Below are 21,361 nucleotides of genomic sequence, written 5' to 3' on the forward strand. Positions count from 1 at the left end.
ATTAGGGCCCTATTTTATTATGTATTTTTGTTCCGTATGGCGTTTCTGACATGTAGAACAAAGAGCAACTTTTAATTGCCATCGTTTCCCACAAAGCAGCGCTGCTTGTCCTGGTTATTGAATAGGGCGGGCTTTAGGACCTAGAGACTGCCTTTCCGGGCAGAGGATCCACACATGTTCCGCATAGCTAGCTCTCGGAGTGGAGCATAAAACTCTAAAGAGAACTTTCCCAAGGAATTTAGTATTAAACATTAAAATTACTTCCACGTTATATTTCCCAACTTTACTTTAGCATTTCTGTAGCACGGGTGAGTTCAGAGTCATGCTGTTTAACACGGTAATCTCAGATAAACCCCACCAATGTCTCTTACTCGCCAGCTCTTCGCTCGAATTTTTCGTTCCACCTTAAATTCCTCGGTCGACAGTGTGTGTCTGCTGCACTGCTTAAGATGGAAACGGGGAGTTTGAAGAATAACTAGGAACTCAAAACTCCAGAAACCTGATTCCAGTGTTAGAGTAGCTGAGAAGTTTTGTTACTCGTGTTGCTTTAAAACTTGATTATTCGCTATTTAATAAGGTTATTAAATCCTGTTTTATTATTTTCACTTGTAATGTATGTTATGGCACTTATGACCTTATTAGTTGCCACTTATCACATATTTGTCTATTTTGTCTTGTCATCTTGTAGACCTAAAACCAAATGCTACTTTGGACTGTGTATGGCTTTGTCTCAAATAACGTCCTGCGCCCTACACAGTGCACTGAATGTTTTAAAACCGCGTTTTCTACAACGACATAGTGCAACAACTATGCTCTTGGGAGTCGTATGGCATGCCCCTGAATGTATGTCTTTATACTAGCATTATAATAATCAAGTAATTGTATATTTTGTACAGTTATTTCACTGCCTACATAGAGAATAGCGAGGTATTTGAGACTGAGCCTTTGTGAGTCAGTGAATGCTCCCTGCGTAGGGCATTATTTAGGTCTTAAAAAGTGTGTTCAGCGCCTAAGACGGTGCCTAGTGTCTAGTTAAGTTTTTAATATTAGGCTAATTCCTTCTCGACATTAAGTGCACTTTTAGGGAATGGAAGCTACAATGTTCTGCCTCACAATGTGTGCACACTAGAGAGTTAGGGGCAAATTGATATTTAGCCTTAGTCTTCCGGAGAGGAAATACATTTTGTCTCACCATCTGGAGCCTGAAGAGCTTTAGCTCCAGCTCAAAATAATGGTTCTGTGAAGAAATATCTACAAAAGAGAAGGAAGTAATTAGTCTGTTTATATTTCTTTGAGCAACAACAGTAGACTCAGATTTGGTTTCAGGTCAGTTCTCAGGATTAAATGGTGACAGTAGAGTATTACTAAATTAAAGCCACCATTACGTGGTTTTGTTAAATCCTTTCAGTTATGTTTAAGTATTTATTTAAAATATTTGATGATATCTACAAAAATACTGGGATGTCATGGTCATGAGGAGACTGTTGGTAATGCCATATGCAATACCCTACGTATTGTATTAATGATATTTATTTGTATTACAGTATATTTCTACACAGATAAAGTGCTTTAATAATTTGGTTTCCTTTCCTGTGCTCCCTCAGGTTCTTGCAGGAACCTGGCTTTTTACTGATGAGCTGACATGAACATGGAGAGACTTAAGCGCAAGGAGGAGATACAGAGGGCTTTGGCCTTCATTCAGTAAGATGGCTGTGCTTATTATTATTATTAAAGAAAAGCATATATTTAAATAATGTTAAACCAACTTACAGTATTCTCTATAGAATAGGTATTGTGTTGGCACCAAGTTCATTAATATTTTGTGCAGGATGGAAACAAATTTGTTGCTTTCTATCAAAATGTAAAATATTGTGAGAAAACCTTATTAAATTGAGGATCAAATCATCAGTGTGTAGTTATACCTTTATTTAACAGCCTATTTGGATATGAAACAGTCAAAGTAGAACTTGTTTGTTAATGTCTTTTTTAATTTAATGTTTATAGATCATCACTGCCTTTTCCTGACCCTGATGGCTATGAGGTAGGGTTAGTGTTGTCACACACATGGCCCATTCAATCAGTTTATTGTCTTTCATGCTACATATCTTATAACTTAAAACATAAACATATAACGTACATCATTATTTAGCATTCATAAATTTACACTCACTACTTTGAAATACACTCTGACAGCAGCAGTATACAAAATGTCTTTGGAAAAACATTGCTCTGAGCCTTGTTTACTCTCCTCGTCAATATTTTCCTCGTCTTACTTTTCAGGGCTTCCTCATGCAGCTGGTGTGTAATCTACTAGATGAAGGCAATGCTGCCTTTCGCGAGGGGGAGCGGACTTTGGCTCGTGGCCACTTTAGCGAGGGCATTAGTGTAGCACGTTACGCCCAGGCTGAAGGACTGAAGGTTCCTCCGGCGCTGTTGGAGAGTCTATATGTGAACCGAGCCGCAACACTTCAAAATTTGGTGAGTTTCCTCATAGATCATACAAAATTGTATACAGGTGACTTCGATGCTTGTTGTTGTGTGGGCTAGTTTGAATTGCTGCAGTGCAAGTATACATGATCGTGGACAATCTGGTAAAATTTATTAGTTTTAAATGGATTATTTGTAACATGGAGACAAACTGTGAGAAGGTTTAGAATTTTCATCAGTAGTGAGACAAATGAGATCTATTATGTAATATGTATTTACATTATATTTACATGGTCTAAAATATGCTGCCCACATCCACCACATACACAAAGGTGTATGGTTTATCACAATTATATATTTTTCAAATTCTTAAAACCATTCTTTATACAGGTGCAGGAACCTGGCTTTTCCCCCCTGTTATTTGGATTCTGATTGTGTGTCTTACTGTCTGTCTCAGGGAGAGTTTGAGTTGGGTGTGAGGGACTGTGACAATGCTCTGAGTGTTAGTAAGGACAGTGGGAGGGCGTTATTCCGAAAAGCAGTGTGTCTGAAGGAGCTGGGAAAACTGAAGGAGGCTTATGAGTGCAGCACAACCTGCCTGCTCACTTCACCACAGGTAAATACATGAAGCGATGAACCCAGAAAAAGTTAATAAAATGATAATAAAATGAAACCTGACATCACATTAAAGGCACAGACTCATGCTGGTTCCGGTTGATAGTATTTCTGGTTACTACTGTGCCATTTGGATTGGTCCATTAGCCAGCACACAGGGTGCATCTACCTTTCTCTAATGGCAGAAAATTACGTAAACAATTATGATAATTTGTATATGAATTAAAATATGTGCATGGAATTAACAGCTGACTTGCATGTAAGCATAAGCTATTTTCAAATTCTTTTTGAATAAAGGGGGTTCATATTTCTTCCTGTAACAGCTTCTATTCTAAGGTTTTACACTAGATTTTGTAATTTTCTGTGAGGATTTGATGGCATTTAGCCACAAGAATATTAGTGAGGTGAGATACTGATATTGGGGGACTGAAGTTGTAGATCAGGGGGTGACAACATATGTGTGATTATAGTGTATTTCTGCACATTTAAATGCTTTGGGAGTCTGTTGAATGTAACTGAAACACTCCATTTTGACTGGCTGTGTTTTTTAGGATAAAAAGGTGAGTGAACTGGCTCAGGAACTGGCCAACAAACTGGACCTGAAAACCCGCAAAGCCTATGTTGGCTTACTGGTGAGTAACCTGACTGACCTTATGTTGCTGTATATTTAGTGCTGTGTGTTGGTTTAACGTTGTATATTTTTACTTTAAAGGCTAAGCACCACTTAATGGACCTCCATGAATATTTCACATTATTTTAGTTACTGACAGATATAAGTATGAATTAAAATGAAAATAGCAGTTTAATTTGCTTTAAAACTGACAGTTTTATTAAATTGACGGAAAAACCCGAGCTCGCTACGGAAATTCTTGAACGCAACCGTGACGTCACTGGTGGACAACAGCTGAACAACGCCGCGGTAAAACACCGTTATGACTGACTGTTATCAGAGTATCTAGCTAAATAACCAACATTATTCATGACAATAGCCTAGCAATAAGCTAAACTCAAATGTAGAGGTACCGTTATTCTTGTAAATGTGATCGAAGTCGAACTCGAATTCATCCGACACTATAAACCTATAAAAACTATAAGTAATGCAGCTACATACCCTCCAAGTCAACAGTTTTTTAAATCTTATTCCTTGAATTAGTAAGAAATAACATGTTTTCTGACTATCAATAAACACAAGTTAGGAACTCAAATTCCACTGTATTTATTTGTTTGACACTTTAATAGAGCTGGTGCTTAGCCTTTAATATATTTCAGTCCTTTAATTACTTGAGTTTGTTTACTATATTTTCTAGTCACAATAATGCAGTGTTGGATAGAGTTCAGCATGTTCATCTCACATCAGGTTAAATAAGTATGGAGAGATATAAAGTGATAATGATTTGAGTTGTGGTTTTAAAAGAGCAAACTTACCACTTTAAAAGCTCACTGATTTTCTAAGGATTATTTTTTTGAATAGCAGGTTTAATTATCACAGCTGTCAGAAATTATCTGGAGATTGTAAAGCTATTATATTAAAATATAAAATAGACTTAATAATGTCTCTGCATAATTTCATATATGTTATACTTTTACTATCTATTAACCCTCCATGTATATGTGTGTACCGCTGCTCATAGACCATGGTTACTGGTCTGTATGTCATAAACTAGTGTGTAGGATGTGAAATCTGACTGTTTCTTTCCTGTTGTGTTTCAGCCTGCAGCTGACAGCAGTGCAGATATTCTGCCTTCTCTAGAGCCAGTGAGTATTCTTTGCCTTTTATGGGAGGGATATAATGTTATTTTACAGCTACTGTTATTCTACAACTCCACCCTTTTTCTCTCACAGATGTCTAACGGGCTGGATCGATTATGTGATGTCGCAGGTGTGTAATTGTTTTTTTTTTTTTTATTCTAGTTTCTTTGAATGAATTCTACATATTTAGTATTATTGGTGTGACAAATTTTCCCAGTTGTGCCTTTGTTCTATGATGTTTTAATGTCGTAAGTGGCATTACACAGTTAAACCCTTAACCCAGCTGCTTGAATTTTACATAAAGTGTTAAGTTGCATAATGCAAAGTCTCCTGCAACTGGTTTGAAAGTCAGCTACAATAATGTCAATAAGAAATGGCCAGACAAAACACTGATAGTGTTTCACAGAATCACACCTTGCCTTGCCTTTGCGCAGGATTTCTAGTTTTCCCTGTTTCTCAAACCATGATTGCATGAAAAGAACATCTCTTAAATCTGATCTGTTTCTGTTAAAACAAATGGTCTTAAATGGTTACAACTGTTTAAACAGCTGCTTGTGCCAGCATTATTATTATTTTTTTTTACTCTGCTGTTATTGTCTACAAACAGTGAATGGTGAAGATTATGCGTAGTGTTTCTTTTTATTTAAAGGGTGTCAGTAATCGGTTTCTCATAGACATTGCTGCAGTAACAGCCTTTACTTTGTTAGAAAGTTAGTGCTGGAACATCGCTATGAAAAACAATTAAGAGGAACTAATCATCAATCTCTTCAGAAAATGCAGTTTCACTGCTCCACAGCCTTACTGTTCAGTCCTGGGTGAGGTTTAAAACCCTATATCTGAGTGGTTACCTTATGCTCATGTGCAGCTGTTTTACACTGTGACCTTAAACTACATTAGCAGGTTTACCCTTGCTGCATATTAGCAGAGACCAGATCGACAGATGCACCCAGTCATTTCCTGAGGAAATAGGAGACATATATAGCTGACATTCAGAAACTGGGTGGCAAACAACAAATGTGGTTAAAATCTCAACTATATGCTAATGAAATATACCTCTGCAAAGCCACAATGTAAACAATGGGTTCCAGATTTGTCAGACAAATCATAGGTGGGTGTTGAGGTCCCAACCTTAACTCTCTATCCTGTTCCCATTTGTATCACACTTTGTCTCAGCAGGTTCGCCTGAGTGTGTATCACCTGTACTGCCAGCTCCTGTTCCTGTTAGTGATGCTGGGGTGGAACCCCTGGTGGCCACCACCCAGGTGCCAGACCCCATGGACGTGTCCCTGTCTGTGCCTGTCTCGGAGCCTCTGGGGGACTGTGAGCTTATGGGAGATGAGCTGGACACACTTCTGGACTCCTGCGTCTCTAAGCAGGAGGAGCTTCCACAGGTAAGGACAACTTTTGTATTTCCGAAGTATCTGGACCCCTCTGTATGATGTTCTTATAAAATTAAGCTATAAATTATTTAATAAAATTGTTGGGGAAAAAACACAGAATTTATATTTGTTGATTTTGCCAAGATAAGTTGGCCACTGGGGCGGCACAGTGGTGCAGCAGGTAGTGTCGCAGTCACACAGCTCCAGGGACCTGGAGGTTGTGGGTTCGACTGTCTGTGAGGAGTGTGGTGTGTTCTCCCTGTGTCTGCGTGGGTTTCCTCCGGGCAACTGTCTGTGAGGAGTGTGGTGTGTTCTCCGTGTGTCTGCGTGGGTTTCCTCCCGGGTAACGGTCTGTGAGGAGTGTGGTGTGTTCTCCCTGTGTCTGCGTGGGTTTCCTTCGGGTAACGGTCTGTGAGGAGTGTGGTGTGTTCTCCCTGTGTCTGCGTGGGTTTCCTCCGGGTAACGGTCTGTGAGGAGTGTGGTGTGTTCTCTCTGTGTCCGCGTAGGTTTCATCTGGGTGCTCCAGTTTCCTCCCACAGTCCAAAAAAACACGTTGGTAGGTGGATTGGCGACTCAAAAAAAAGTGTCCGTAGGTGTGTGTGTGTGTGTGTGTGTGTGTGTGTGTGTGTGTGTGTGTTGCCCTGTGAAGGACTGGCGCCCCCTCCAGGGTGTATTCCCGCCTTGTGCCCAATGATTCCAGGTAGGCTCTGGACCCACCGTGACCCTGAACTGGATAAGTGGTTGGATGGATGAATGGATGGATGGAACTTGGCCACTGTCACACAGCTCCAGGGTCCTTGGGTTGTGGGCTCTAGCCCTGCTCCGGGTAGCTGTCTGTGAGGAGTTTGGTGTGTTTCCCCCTGTGTCTGTGTGGGTTTCCTCCGGGTGCTCCAGTTTTCTTCCATGGTCCAAAAACACACATTGGTAGATGGGTTGGATACTCAAGTGTCCATACATTTGTGTCTGTGTGTTACCCTGCGGAGGACTGGTGCCCACTCCAGGGTGTGTTCCGTTTGTGCCCAGTGATTCCGGATAGGCTCCAGACCCAACACGACCCTGACTTGGATACGTGGTTATAGACAATGAATGAAGTTGGCCGCTGTTTGAAATATAATTCTCTAGTTGTGCCCAAGAGTTATGGAGCAAGTTTGTTTCTTTCCAGTTAACAGTGTATAGACTACATGCCTAGAGAATAATCTAACCTGTTTTAGCATCATCCCTTATTATTTCTTGATTAAAATATATATATTGGTTTGAAAAGGCTACATACACACTAGGATGAGAAAGAACATATTGTCATCAATGTTAAAATTTAACAAACAGAAAATCCTTCCCTGTTCACTCAAACTATATTGCTCTCTAAAATGCCATCTCTCAATTGAACTGTTCCAATTACAAGTGTCCAAAGGGAGAATTTATACAAAGTGCTGCATCAGTAAGACCCAGTAACACTGTCAGTTACATGATTTAATCCACACCAAATTATTTTTTATCTACTCTTACAACAAAGAGCAGAGTCCAACAATAGGACAGAGCTGCTTATTAAAATGGCCCATTTTATGGCACTTTATGGCACTGGCCTTTATCTTTCATTTAACATAATGGTCCACAAGTGGCACCATTCAGTGCTTTACATATGTGACTGTGTATCTGTGTTAAATAATCATTATGTACTTTAACAACTGACAAATGTACAATGGCATCTTGAAGCCTGAACTTTGTTCTACTGTCTTTTTTCCAGATTATGTTGTGGTTATAACGTTATCTACTGTTGTTTCTCAAGGTTGAAAGATTGCTGACAATGAGCTCTCTCTCGTGCTCTCGCTTTCAGAGTAAAGGCAGTGTGGTTCCCACTCATGTTCCTGCAGTAGGTGTGATGGGGCTGGGGCCATCCTTCCCTTCTCTTCTCCCTGCTCCCTCCCCACTTCCTCCATTTTTCCCATCTGCGGTCAGCCAGCTGAACTCTCTGGATTCTTTCTCTGAGCCAAGCCATGACCTCAACCCTCCCAGCAGGCCCCTGGATGCACTGGATGCATTCTCCCTCCTGACAACACCCCTAGAGGCCTCTGCAGCTCAGCGGCCCCCTCTTGTTATTGGTGGAGATGGACTGGACTCGCTCTCAGAATTCACTCTGCCAGGTTAGAGGTTACAACTGTTCATTGCTTCTGGATTTCACAAAGCAGAGCTTATTGGTAACTAACAAATTCAAATTAGACAATTCTCATTTAAACAAATAAGGAACGTTTGGGAAAACAACCCAAAAGTTGCTTTTATCGGTCCCTGTGTTTTCGTAATATTTCAGACTTAGACTTGACTTTATTGATCCTACATCAATTCACTTGTTCACTTGTTACAGCAGCACACAAATCTTTGGCATTGGAAAAGAAGTGGGAAAAACAGTAACGCAATAAAAGCAATGGAGAAAAAGACTTAACTTAAATACTCACAAACATAATCCATACAACCATACAGTGGTTATTGCACATGATTATTCACATTCTTGGGAAAAGGGCAGAAGTAGTAATACTGGTAGTGCAAAGACAGATGGTGCAAAAAAATATATGCAGATAATAGTATATATTACATATTGTGAGTGTTGTATAATCTAACAGCAGTAGGTATGAATGACCTTCGGTATCTACACTTCCTACACTGTGGGTGTAACAGTCGTCTGCTAAAGGAGCTGCTCAAGGCCCCCACTGTCACATATAGTGGGTGAGAGGGGTTATCCACAATTGATATCAGTTTTGCTAGCATTCTCCTGCCCCCACCTCCTCTGTGGAGTCCAGAGGACAGTCTAAGACTGAGCCAGACCTTCTGACCAGTTTATTTAGCCTCTTCCTGTCCCTATCAGAGCTTCCACAGCCCCAGCAGACCACAGTGTAGAAAATCACTGAAGCCACCGCAGTGTCGTTAAAAAGTCCTTAGCAGTGTCCTGCACACCCCAAAGGACCTCAGCCTCCTCAGCAAGTGAAGACGACTTTGGCCCTTTTTGTACAAGACATCTGTGTTTATTGAACAGTCTAGTTTATTGCTAAGGTGAACGCCCAGGTATTTATACTCCTTCACAATCTCAATGTCCTCACCCTGGATGTTCTCTGGTGCAAATTGGATAGGCTTCTTTCTGAAATCAATCACCACCTCCTTTGACTTGCTGGCATTAATACACAGTTTGTTCAAGTCACGCCAGTCCACAAAGTTGGTGATGACCTCTCTGTACTCCAGATCGTTCCCCTCTGACACACGTCCAACAATGGCAGTACCATCAGAGAACTTCTGGAGGTGGCAGCTGTCCGAGTTATAACTGAAGTCTGATGTGTAGAGTGTAAATATGAAGGAAGAGAGAACAGCAATTCAGACACCAATACCTCTACACCATCTTTAATTTTTTTGTATTCTCTCTCTTTTTTTTTATCACAATATCAATTATGTATTTTAAAAAAGAGAAAAAAGCTTCCAAGAATGCAGAGTTGTAAAATGATTCAAAATCAGTCTCACACACAAAAAAAAGTTCTGAAAGTGTCATTGCTAACAACATGCTAGATATTTCTTAGGCCAAAAATGTAATGTAAAACAGTTGTACAACAATGTAGCCATGGATTTTATTGCTATTTTTTACAAACTCTTCGCATATCAGGTTACCTTACCCCAGCTGTTTCTCTAAAATGGAGCATTCTATTCAGAGCTCAGAAATATATAGGCCAGTATATTAAAAATGACTGGAGCTGACTGAGTGTGTTTCTCGCTTTAGTTTTTTTTCTTTTCCTTTCTTTTCAGGTGGCAAAATCACCCATAATTTTCTTCCACTTGTGAAGATTAAAGGCTCATTGGATTGCATCAGCTCAACAGTTAGTCTTATTCTTGTACATGACAAATATTGATGTGCTCTGTGTATTATGGTGTAAATGTCCTCTTTAAATACTACTTGTAACTATCACTTTTGACAATGATAATATGAATAATAGTTAATACAGTAATCCCTCATTTTCCGCGAAGTAGAGGAAAGATATTTATGTATTTAACGAGTATTTGGACTTTTAAAACCCTCCCTGTTACTGTTAACAACGCACACTTTGCATTAAACAGTCATTTTATAATGTTTTTCAGCTGGAACTACATGTGATATCCCACCAGTTTCTTTAATAGAGTCATTCCTAAGCTGTGATTTAGCGTCAGTAAATTTCACTCGGATGTGGACATGAACAATACATGTACTGTACGTAAGAAACACTTGTAAATGATATATTTTGGCACCTACAGGCCTAGTCTAATACGTGTAAATAATAAACAAAAAATACTTTTGGCTATTCATCTTTCACGATTTTCCTAGATTTTCCCTCAATATCCGCGATATATAGCAACCATAAACCCCCTTGAAAAATCCCACGAAGGAGCGAATCCGCGTAATATGAACCGTGAAGTAGTGAGGGATTACTTTATATCTGTATTCATGACTTACTTTTCATTATCATTAAAAATCAGATTTACACAGGATTTTAAGTGGAATATTGAAAAGTTAAAGCATTCTTATCTAGGGCAGGGGTCAAGAATAAGCGGATAGCGGCCCGAGTTCATAGGCAGACGCTGTCCTACCTGGACCTGTAACTTATAAAATATTAAGAGTTTTTTATTTATTTTGAATAGTGTGTTTGATTTAAGCAGTGTGACTCTTCTAGTCATTATGGTTCAGTTTTTCTCACAGACTAATCACAGGCATTTCTGCATATCACACATGAAGCTCAACCAATCAGATCTGTGCATTATGATGAGCGATGTGACTCGAATGCATGATACACACAGGGCAGGGCTGCAGACACAAGAGATAAAGGCTCTTTTGGGACAACAGTGTTGTGTGAGGTTAAACCAGAAGCATTAAAAATAAGGGAACGTTGAAATTCTCGTTTTTCCTAGTCCAATAAATGTGTTTTTTTTTTCTTACTATTATTGATATAAGATTCAGTGTAAGGTTTAGAATGAAGTCTCTTTAACCTTAAATGAGCAACCTTTTTAATGTTCTATGTATGTATTTGTGCACTTTTTTTTGCATTCAACAGAACAGTCAAGTGGCATCAAACCTAACACAGCTGTCCAGAAATCCACTTGAACACACACATGACTTCAGCCAAGCCTGCTCTGTCTGTTTTATACGGATAGGTAACTATACACACCCCAGCATTTTGTTCTCTTATATAATGTTTGGATCAGTAAAAGCTCCCTTTTAACCTTGTGTACATTTACTTAAGGATAAACTGAAATCACAAGTTGGGTCTTTTATTCATTTCATTATAGGAACACAGGAAAATTATTCATGCTAACTCAGGTAGAATTTTGGTCAGTCATTACACAGCCCTGTGAAACTAAAGTATTGGAAGGATCTCTACCCCCTTTATTTTCCCCTTCTGTTTCCAATTATTAAACCTTTAAAATTACTCATGGTAAATGTCACAGGGTATATACCTAACTTTTAATTCTTCTTCTTTGCATGACTTATTTACTGAAACTAAAGCGATACTTAGATTTATCCAATGCATTACAGTATTAAGCTCCTCTTTTGATCTTTTTGTTGTTGAATCCAGGGAAACAAGCCTAAAACCTTTTAAAAGATGTTACGTTTATGATTAATTCTTGCACATTTACGTCTAAAACACCTGATATTTAAAGCATTTGGCTGACACTTTAATCCAGAGTGATTAATCAGAGCAATTTACGAATCAAGTTACAGAGGTGAATTTAGGGTTAGGAGCCTTGCCCTATATATTGCGTCATTTTTATCTTCTTCTCAGGTCCTGGAGTTCTAGATTGCGAGTACAGAACTGATTTGTCGCATAACTGTAAGAAAGACATTCTGCTGTGCAGAAGAAAAGGAGTTGGTCCTTGGAGACGAGTAAGACCTCGTCCAACTCGGAATAACTTCCTGGGTCCCTATGTGCTTTGCAAAGGTAAAGTACCAGCCCTGTCAGTCCAGACAGAGTCTGTAGGCCTGTATCTTGAATAAATGGGTGTAAAACAAATGTTATTTGGTTTACATTAATTATTTAGTGTTAAGTATTGTTCATATGTGTCATATTTGTTCTTCTTTTGTGTTTGTAGAGGTTCTGGATCGGCAGAACTGTAAATATGGCGAAGCCTGCACTTTTGCTTACTGTCAGGAAGAGATTGATATATGGACGCAGGAGAGGCGAGGCTTAATGACCAGAGAACTACTCTTCAACCCACTCTCCACTAATCAAAGACAAGCTCTCAGTGTCCTCCAACTACTGCATAAACACAATGGCATGTTCATGTTCCTCTGTGAGGTGGGTGACACACATTTATACACCCAATATTTTTCTCTGTATTCACATCCTTTAATTATACTACATTTCATTCACACACTTTCAGAGCCTTAAAATATTATTCTGTGTTCTTTTTGTGTATGGGTGGGTATTTTGTAGGAGTGTTTTGACAGTAAGCCGAGGATCATCAGTAAACGCTTTAAAGAGAGTCCCTCCTTATGCTCCAATATTCTCTCACACCATCAATTTGACAAAAAGAAGTGAGTCTATTTTATTGTTTACTTTTTTGAGTCCACAGTGTATTCATAGTTTATCATTTTCGAGTTCACGTATTAAAAAGTAAATTCAATCAGATGGCTACAATAGGGGCCACCCCTGGCCTAATGGTTAGCGGACCAGGCTTGGTACCGGAAGGTTGCCGGTTTGGTCCTCAGGCCCGACAGGAACATCAATGGCTGAATTGCCCTTGAGCAAAGCACTGAACCCCTAAATGGCACTAGGGATGGCTGCTCTGGGTTTGTGTTCACAGCCCCTTGTGCACTAGTGTGTGTTTGTGTTCACAGACACAGATGGGTTAAATGACACATTTCATTGTACATTGTACAATGACATATAATTTCAATAGGAAACTAACTAACTCTATTTCTTTCTCTCTCTCACACACACACACAGGTGTCTGGTTCATGTGGAGAAGAGCATTAGTGTCTGTTACAGTAAAGTGAGGCCACTGTGTGCTCAATATCAATTTGATATTTGTCGTCATGAGCGGCGAAATGGCTGCCAGCGTGGGAGCAGCTGCTTATTTGCTCATTCTGTCATTGAGCTGGAGTGCTGGATACTGCAGAAAGACCATGGTACACACACACAACCACAAACACTTTCTCTCATCCGTTAATTTACTCTTTTTATTAAGCACATATTGTGCTGTCTACAAAGATGAATGTAATAAGCAAACATGATAAACATATCACTAGGGGGCGACACCGTACATGAGTTTGTGTGTGTGTTTGCCCGTGGATATAGGTACTACTCACGAGGAGATTGTACAGGAGTCTAAGAAGCACTGGCACAAACAGAGAGTAAGTTTCTTCTTTCACAAATATGTGAATGTAAATGAGAACTGTGATGTAGTGTGATAGTCTCCTTTTTGTAAAAATAGGGTACAAATAGTGCATAGTATAAAAATATATACATTTCTAATATAATGAGTGGCACGATAGTGTTGCTGTCACACAGCTCCAGGGTCTTGGGGTTGTGGGTTCAGGCCCCACCTTGGGTGACATAGTGAGAGGTTTGGTGGGTTTCCTCCCAGTGTCTAAAAGACACACTTTGGTAGGTGGACTGGCCACTCAAAATTGTCCATGCTGGACAAGTGTGTGTCATTGAAATGCTGTTGTTTAACCTTATTTTCCTGTTTCTTAGCCAGGGAAACTGCTCCCATCTCATACCAATGGCCCTGTAGTCAAAGTAGAGGGGCTGAGTAAAGGAGCTGAAATGAACGGGAAGTTGGGAGCTTCTCATGTTAGCAGCAGTGTTATGGCTGGAGTTGGCGACATGGCAGCATTGAAGGACCTGGGGCTGGTGATGAAGTTTGTCTGTGGGCAGTGCTGGAAGGATGGGCAAATGAGTGAACCAGACAAAGCACTAAAATACTGCAACGCAAAAGCAAGACATAGGTATGCCCTCTAGTCATGCTCATTTGTGCCAGTTTTTTAAGGTTTTCATACAGGGTTTGTAGCACTAATACATGGAATCATTAATTATTTTTGTTGTTGTTTGGGACACTTCAAGGGATAATGTGTGTTTGTTTTGATTGGTATATAATCACAAGACTTTTATCATTCTCTCTATTTCTCTTTCTATATTTAAGTTGGACTAAAGAACGAATAGTGCTTTTGGTGAAGTCACAGGAAAGGGACAAGTGGGTTTCCATACGACCATTGCCTTTTGCAAAAACCTATCCACAACAGTATGATGTAAGTTTCATAACTGTCCTCTATTTCTGATATACACTACATGATCAATTAAAACTAGGGCTGCAGTGATTTAAGAAATGAGTTTGACCACATGGTGTGTTTGAGAACAGATGAAATTGTCATTCACTTAAAATATATCTTAGTAGGCACTGCATGATAAATTGTATTGCTTTCCACAGTAAACATATCAACTGCACTAATAACAAAACAGACCAAATGAATGAGTGTAAATGTTGCACCAAGAGATGTGTCTCATATAAAATTAGTGATGTATTCATTGGAGTTCATATTAAATATGTTAAACAATTTTTTTTACATTTTTATCAAATGTCTTTATAGGTCTAAATACAAAATAATATACAGTGGAGCCTATACTAACGAACTTTCCAAGATACATTTGAATATTTTTTGCCTCCACCAACGAACCATGACTCTAGAAATGAACCCGAGCCTCCGCCGAGCCGGCGGCTGGAAATGGCCACTGACCCCAATAGGAGAGTCTCCCAGCGCCCCCAGACTTGAGTGAGCTTTTAAGATTAGCAAATTGTAGCTTTAGCAATTTAGCATTAGTGTAAATAGCAGACATCGAAATTCGTGCTAAGTTAAGCCGTATCTACGCTTCGTCTCCCCACATTCACCACCTACTCTCCGTTATTCCACCCACCCCCCACCTCCCGTCATACAGCCAGTGCCTGTGTTACTCCTCCAGCCAGTCGTCACGTCTTCAAGGTAGCGATATGTAACCACTTACAACTTTATTATTTCTTTTTTTATTACTGTTACCACTGTATTTCTCTTTTATTTTTAGTAACGCTACATGTATTTTTTTTACTAATTTGAGAGTGTTGTAAACATATATCAGTGCAAAAAGGGTGACGTTTTGGGGGGGGCTGGAACGCATTAATTGCTTTTCCATTATTTTAAATGGGGAAAACTGACTCGAGAAACGAACTTTTCCACTTACGAACTTTTATTTATGCATGCCTGTTTATAAAAAGCTTGTCGGTGAATGCAGAATGGTATTCTTATCTTTTGGAGAGTATATAAATTTTAAATAATTGTTTCTGTTTAAGACAATGTTAAGCAATGTTCTGTTAGGCTCCACAATGGTCATATGTTACAGGCTTTTATTCTGACAGGTTGTATTAGACTACAGGAAGCATACGAATGTGGTATTTTGTTCTTTACTATTAAAGATGGAGTAGGTGATTTTGATGAATCCAGTAAGTGAAAGCCAATTTTTGAAAAAATCCAATTGAAAAAAGTCCCACCCCCTACTTTTAACCCTCATTCCAAAGTCACTCCCCTGAAACACACCACGGTCTGATAAAAAAGACAGAGAGGTGTGCAATGCCTTGCCTTCAGACAACATCCACCTATCAAATTCCTCATTCTCATGTAAGAAAGACAAAAGAGCATTTTAGTTATTTACTGCTATTGAGATGTAAAGGGTATTTCAAGAAATGTAATATAATCTATAAATAAAATGAATTTGCACCTGTAACACTAAGGACTAAATGTGTGTACTGCAGATTTGTGTGCATGTGCTGAAGCAGAAGAAGTGCAACTACATTGGGAACTGCTCTTTTGCACACAGCCAGGAGGAGAAGGAGCTCTGGACCTACATGAAGAACAGTGGTGGTGAGCCACCACATAAATAACATACAGGATTTATATTCAGACGTAAAAATAATTAATCTAAACAGGATTTAGTTACACACAAAACATGCAATAAACATAATGATCTGGTTCTGCAAACATGGGTTAAGCCTAGAATTGAACTAAATGGTGAATACCTAAAATTAGGCTTCTTTCACAGTGTATTTAGTGTGCATTTTGTAATGCTCTTGTGGTTAATTTTGCCACAGTAGAATCAAGGGCACTATTATCTGAAGTTATAAAGATCTGATGAAAATATAAAAAATAATTAGTTTGGGGTTTTTTGTGTGTGTTTCAAGTCCGGGACTTGCAGCAGGTCTATGGTGTATGGCTGTCAACCACCAGTCTGAACAGGCAAGCTGATTGCTCTCCATCTCCACAGTCAGTGGAGGAGAAGCAAATTGCCATGCCTACAGACTTTGCTGAACCCATAGTGAGTAATGTAAACGCACATTTGCTTTCATACACTTGCAGATTTAAAAAAAAGTCAGCAACTATAAGTATTAGATATAGACATAAAAGATCATAATTATCAAAACCACAACTCTACAAGACTACTGTGGTGGTCACTCACATTTGCATGTATGCTATTCAGTGTCTTATACTTTGATAACAACAGATACCAACAAACTCTAGGATGTCTGTAGGGTCAGCCTGATGGTTTTTATATGCATATGTGAAGTAGGCTTAAAGCCTTGCATGTGGTCTAATGACATTCATCCTTCATTTAGACTCAGCTGTTGTTCTTTTCCAACTTTCAAGACAGAATCCCAGGATTGGAAACTGCTAGAAAACAGATCTGAGCTATTTTATCTGTATAGCTGGCTCATATTTGCATATTGTTTGTAAAATATTTGTTGTTGTCTCTCAGGATGACTTTCACTGTAGACTCTGTGGTAAACACAGTAATAGTGAGCGTCAGTGGCAGCAGCACATCTCATCAGAGCGGCACAAAGACCGTGTGTTGAGTGGAGCTGGAGAGGAGGAGAACCTCACCTGGATACACCGTTTCCCTGGCCATTGCTTCAGTCTCTGCTCCAGGTACATGCACCTACTATTAAATTACATTTAAACATTATTCTTAGGTTAGGTGTTCGAGAGAGACAAATTGGACTTGCTCTGTCTCAGTGTGTAGGATCACCCTCTGGAAAATTCCATTTTCCACTATAAAACAAAGTCTGTATATAGTCATCAGAAATCACCTCAAACTTGTCTCACACCATGTTGAGTTTGTTCATTCATTCCTTCATTCATTATCTGTAAGCGCTTATGCAGTTCAGGGTCGCGGTGGGTCCAGAGCCTACCTGGAATCATTGGGCGCAAGGCGGGAATACACCCTGGAGGGGGCGCCAGTCCTTCACAGGGCAACACAGACACACACACACTCACACCTGAGTCGCCAATCCACCTACCAACGTGTTTTTTTTTTTTTTCGGGGACTGTGGGAGGAAACCGGAGCACCCGGAGGAAACCCACGCAGACACAGGGAGAACACACCACACTCCTCACAGAGAGTCACCCGGAGGAAACCCACGCAGACACAGGGAGAACACACCACACTCCTCACAGACAGTCACCCGGAGGAAACCCACGCAGACACAGGGAGAACACACCACACTCCTCACAGACAGTCACCCGGAGCAGGAATCGATCCCACAACCTCCAGGCCCCTGGAGCTGTGTGACTGCGACGCGCCACCGTGCCGCCCACCATGTTGAGTTGTCAAGTAATTTTTAAGGTTAACCCTTAAAATGAACAGAATTCAGGCTCTGAGACATGCTAAAACCATACTTTCTTAAATGGATTCTTTAAAAGATGTTCCAGTTCAAAGAACACACACCAGTCTATATTAATATCTACACAGCCCTGTTTTTATCATTACAAGGCATTATATATTAACTTCAGATCTACTTATGTATTATATGGAGTAAACAGCTCTGTTTGCCGTGGCAAGAAAACTAGTTAGACAGGAATTAGTGTCATTGGCACAGGAGTGAGTTTGCAGGGCGTTTTTCTCCCCGGTGTGCTGCCAACCTCATTAATGCATTTTTTAAGCAGTGCAGGCCCGAGTGCAGCTAACACCATTATTACTCCCTCTGAATGTCTTCTGGGCATTTCCAAAATTCTCAAAGCCAAATACAAAGCCCCAGGCACCTGGACGCTTGATGATAATTGGGTTAGAGGAAAGCCTTAATAAAAAGTAAAGTGGTTGTTTTGTTTTTTTCCTGACAGCATGTTCATTAGAGTTTTAAATGTTTTGTCAAGTCACAGCAACCTGCAAATCAGTTATAGACATTTATATATGGTCATTTATGTAGTGTACACATTTTTGGGAAGCATCCCTAGTTTTCACTTGCTGTTTCCACATGTGTCAACTTCTGTTCTGTTAACGTCATAATTAAGGGGAAGCAACTACATATCTGTAAGGATGCTTACGGACATTGTCTTGTTTAAAAACTTATACAAACCATAAGATATCATTATTATGTTCTCTTACACAGCTTCAACCAAGGGCCAATCAGATTTTAGGACCAGAACTCTCCCTTTGTATACAAAAAGGAGACAATTTGATAAGAAAGTGCTCTTATGGCCTAATTCTGTCAGGTTCCATAGGGTGTTTTTGTGTCTGATCAACAGGCTTCAGACTGGCTGTGATGAGGGTGTGAGCTGTGATTTTGCCCACAGTGAGGAGGAGCTACTGGAGTGGCACAAGAGGCGGGACTTTCTACGGAGGAGGCTGCAAAAAGCTAGAAGTGACATGCTGATCGCTCCCACTGATAATGACTTCGGGAAGTACAACTTTCTCCTGCAAGACTAAGCAAATTCACACACACACACACACACACAATCTAAATCTCTCTCTCTCTCTCTCTCTCTCTTACTCACTATTATCCAGTTTTCTTCGAAACATTAACTGACCCATCCCATATTTGAACATCTGTGCATGTATTATCACACCTATGTAGTCACTAATTGACAAGTGCTTATGATTTTGTTTCTGTTTAACAAATACTATTTTTGCACATTTTTCAATTTTGTTATAGTCAATTTCAATAGCAGTCTCCACTCAGCATCAAATGTTCAGTGACCATTTGTCTGCACCTTTTTGACTGTTTTTGTCACTCTCCACACACTTTACTTTTCAATTTTTTGCAGGGGTGTGTATTTCAGAGTGTTGGCTGTTCACATAAACCTGAATCCCAGTTGTAGCTCTAAAATATACAGTGCTGTGCAAAAGTCAGAGATCAGCTTTAAGTTTTTAACATATTGGATTAACGTTTTGGATGAAAGCCACCTCTAAGGCTGAAGCTGGAAAATGTAGAGGAATAAACCGGAACGTCTTCCAAACAGAAATGAATATATAATTAAGGAGTGATATATAATTAAAGAGTGAGCACCCTTGTGCTGATTTAGGCCTCTGTTACATTTAATTTAAATTTAAAAAAGTGAAATGTGATCTCTCACTTTTGCTGAGGACTGTATGCTGCTAAACAAGAATGTATTCCATTAAAACCACTTTGAGGAGTGACGGTTATTAGTTGAATAACTTGCACTAGTTAACTAATGCAAACATGTCAATGATACACAGTGACAGTAATTAAGATTCAGCATAAATTAAGACCAATTGTAACCTAACACCTATTATGTAATGAACTGGAATTTCAGGCATAACAGAATAGAGGTGAAAACCGCCATGTCTTTTAACCACAGTAGTATTTAAACTCTTTTCAGTACTGTTTCAGTGTTGCCATTCTACCCATAAAACATTCTTTGGCTTGCTTCACCACAGTAAGAGAGCAGGCTCTTCTAGTTCATTTAGATTCCTTTATCTAAGCTTTTCGGTTTTATTCTTTTTATTTTTTAACCTGGTTAGATTTTTGCTGACTTGTGCTCATTGGGTGAAAAGTTTTGTCCAAAGATTAGAATTTTTTTGTGTTTGGACCAAGAAATGTTGTTCTAGATGTGAAGGAAGGCTTAACCTGTCTGAATACAGTTTTCATTCTATTGATGGATTAAAGGGGAATTCCTCCAACTAAAAAAATATGGAGAGTTAGAAACAAAAAAGTAAATCAGAGTGGTTTTATGTGAAATGCTCCTAAAGAGTCAGAATTGTATAGTTTTTTTTTTGGTGATAGGAACCAGACATCTTACGTTTAATGGCTTTAAAACCTACTATTAAAAAATGTATCATAATAAATAAATAATAAAAACTTAATTTTTGTTTTTTTTTCTGTTAAATTACATAAAATAATAAAAAATAATCAGTTTAATGTTGCATGATTGCATAGTTGATGTTAGTTTTGATGCATTTTTACAATTAAATATATATTTAAAAAAATAATAATAATAATAATTCAGTAGGCATTTCGGAAAAGTAAATATATGCCTATATTTGCATTTGGTTCCTTTCACATTCTGTAAAGAATTCCTAAATGTCTCTACAGTCAACTTTACATCAAACCACTCTGAATGACTTTTGCATCTCACCAATAGAATTATGCAAGAATTAATAAATGGACTTTCCCTTTTAAATGACACTATTCATTGAGGATTCTGTTGTTAGATTAGGATTGATCTGTGCCTAAAATCCATTGCTTAGTGTCTGAAGATGGCGAACTTGTTTGAAGTGTGAGGACATTCCGTATAATGAAGGGAAAGTTGCAGTTTAAGGCACAAAAAATGGATGGATTGTTGATTGTTTTAGAGCAGGGTCTTGAAAATATTTTACCTTACAAAATGTTTAACAGTGCACTTTTAGCATCAGGATCCTAGGTTCTTGCTCATCTCCAGTTAGTGTCAAATGCAGAAGCACCTTAGTTACATAGTGACAAAATGCTCTCCTGAAATAATCCCTAAAAATAAGTGGTGATGTACCAAAATGTAAATTCAGGACACGGTAAAAACTAAAGCAGAATATATTGGAGAACAACAGCAAACTGTCACACAAAGCAATTAAATGTCTTTTGTAAAGAAGCTGAAGTGTAAGCTTCTTGTTTTTCGTTCTACCTTAAATGATGCAGGTGTGACATTCTGGCACCATTTCACTTTAAATTAATGTATACGCCAATGTTAAACAATTATTCTTGTTTCTGTTTCACCAAAACCCTTCTTATTATTTTTGTTGACCTAAAATCCAGTACATCCTTTAAAAAAGTGCATTTACCAAGTTGTGATGTTGATAGTGTACTTCAGCTTAAGCTATAAAAGCACAAAACTGCAGTGTTGTTGTTCAGGGCTATGTCAAGCCCATAGTGTGCCTTCAGAGATAAATGTGCCTTTT

At 39.0% G+C, this 21,361-nt stretch overlaps 1 protein-coding gene across 2 annotated transcripts; it reads left to right on the plus strand.

Moving 5' to 3' along the window:
* Positions 1-171: 171 nt before the first annotated feature.
* On the plus strand, positions 172-20,248 carry zc3h7ba (zinc finger CCCH-type containing 7Ba). 2 transcript variants are annotated; one of them, XM_066674696.1, is made up of 23 exons: positions 172-308; positions 1,605-1,701; positions 2,005-2,041; positions 2,281-2,478; positions 2,885-3,043; positions 3,594-3,674; positions 4,753-4,797; positions 4,885-4,921; positions 5,965-6,182; positions 8,002-8,308; positions 9,948-10,018; positions 11,225-11,324; positions 11,954-12,109; positions 12,261-12,466; positions 12,605-12,705; positions 13,118-13,299; positions 13,469-13,524; positions 13,868-14,121; positions 14,316-14,421; positions 15,954-16,062; positions 16,380-16,513; positions 16,952-17,121; positions 18,718-20,248. In XM_066674696.1, the coding sequence occupies exons 2-23, from the start codon at positions 1,643-1,645 to the stop codon at positions 18,896-18,898; spliced, it is 2,967 nt and encodes a 988-aa protein (XP_066530793.1). In that variant the 5' UTR covers positions 172-308; positions 1,605-1,642; the 3' UTR covers positions 18,899-20,248. The 2 variants fall into 2 exon arrangements, with proteins under 2 accessions (XP_066530793.1, XP_066530794.1); XM_066674697.1 differs by having other exon boundaries at positions 5,968-6,182.
* Positions 20,249-21,361: the final 1,113 nt, after the last annotated feature.

Source organism: Hoplias malabaricus, chromosome 6 (genome assembly GCF_029633855.1).
Source record: "Hoplias malabaricus isolate fHopMal1 chromosome 6, fHopMal1.hap1, whole genome shotgun sequence".
Lineage (NCBI taxonomy): Eukaryota > Metazoa > Chordata > Actinopteri > Characiformes > Erythrinidae > Hoplias > Hoplias malabaricus.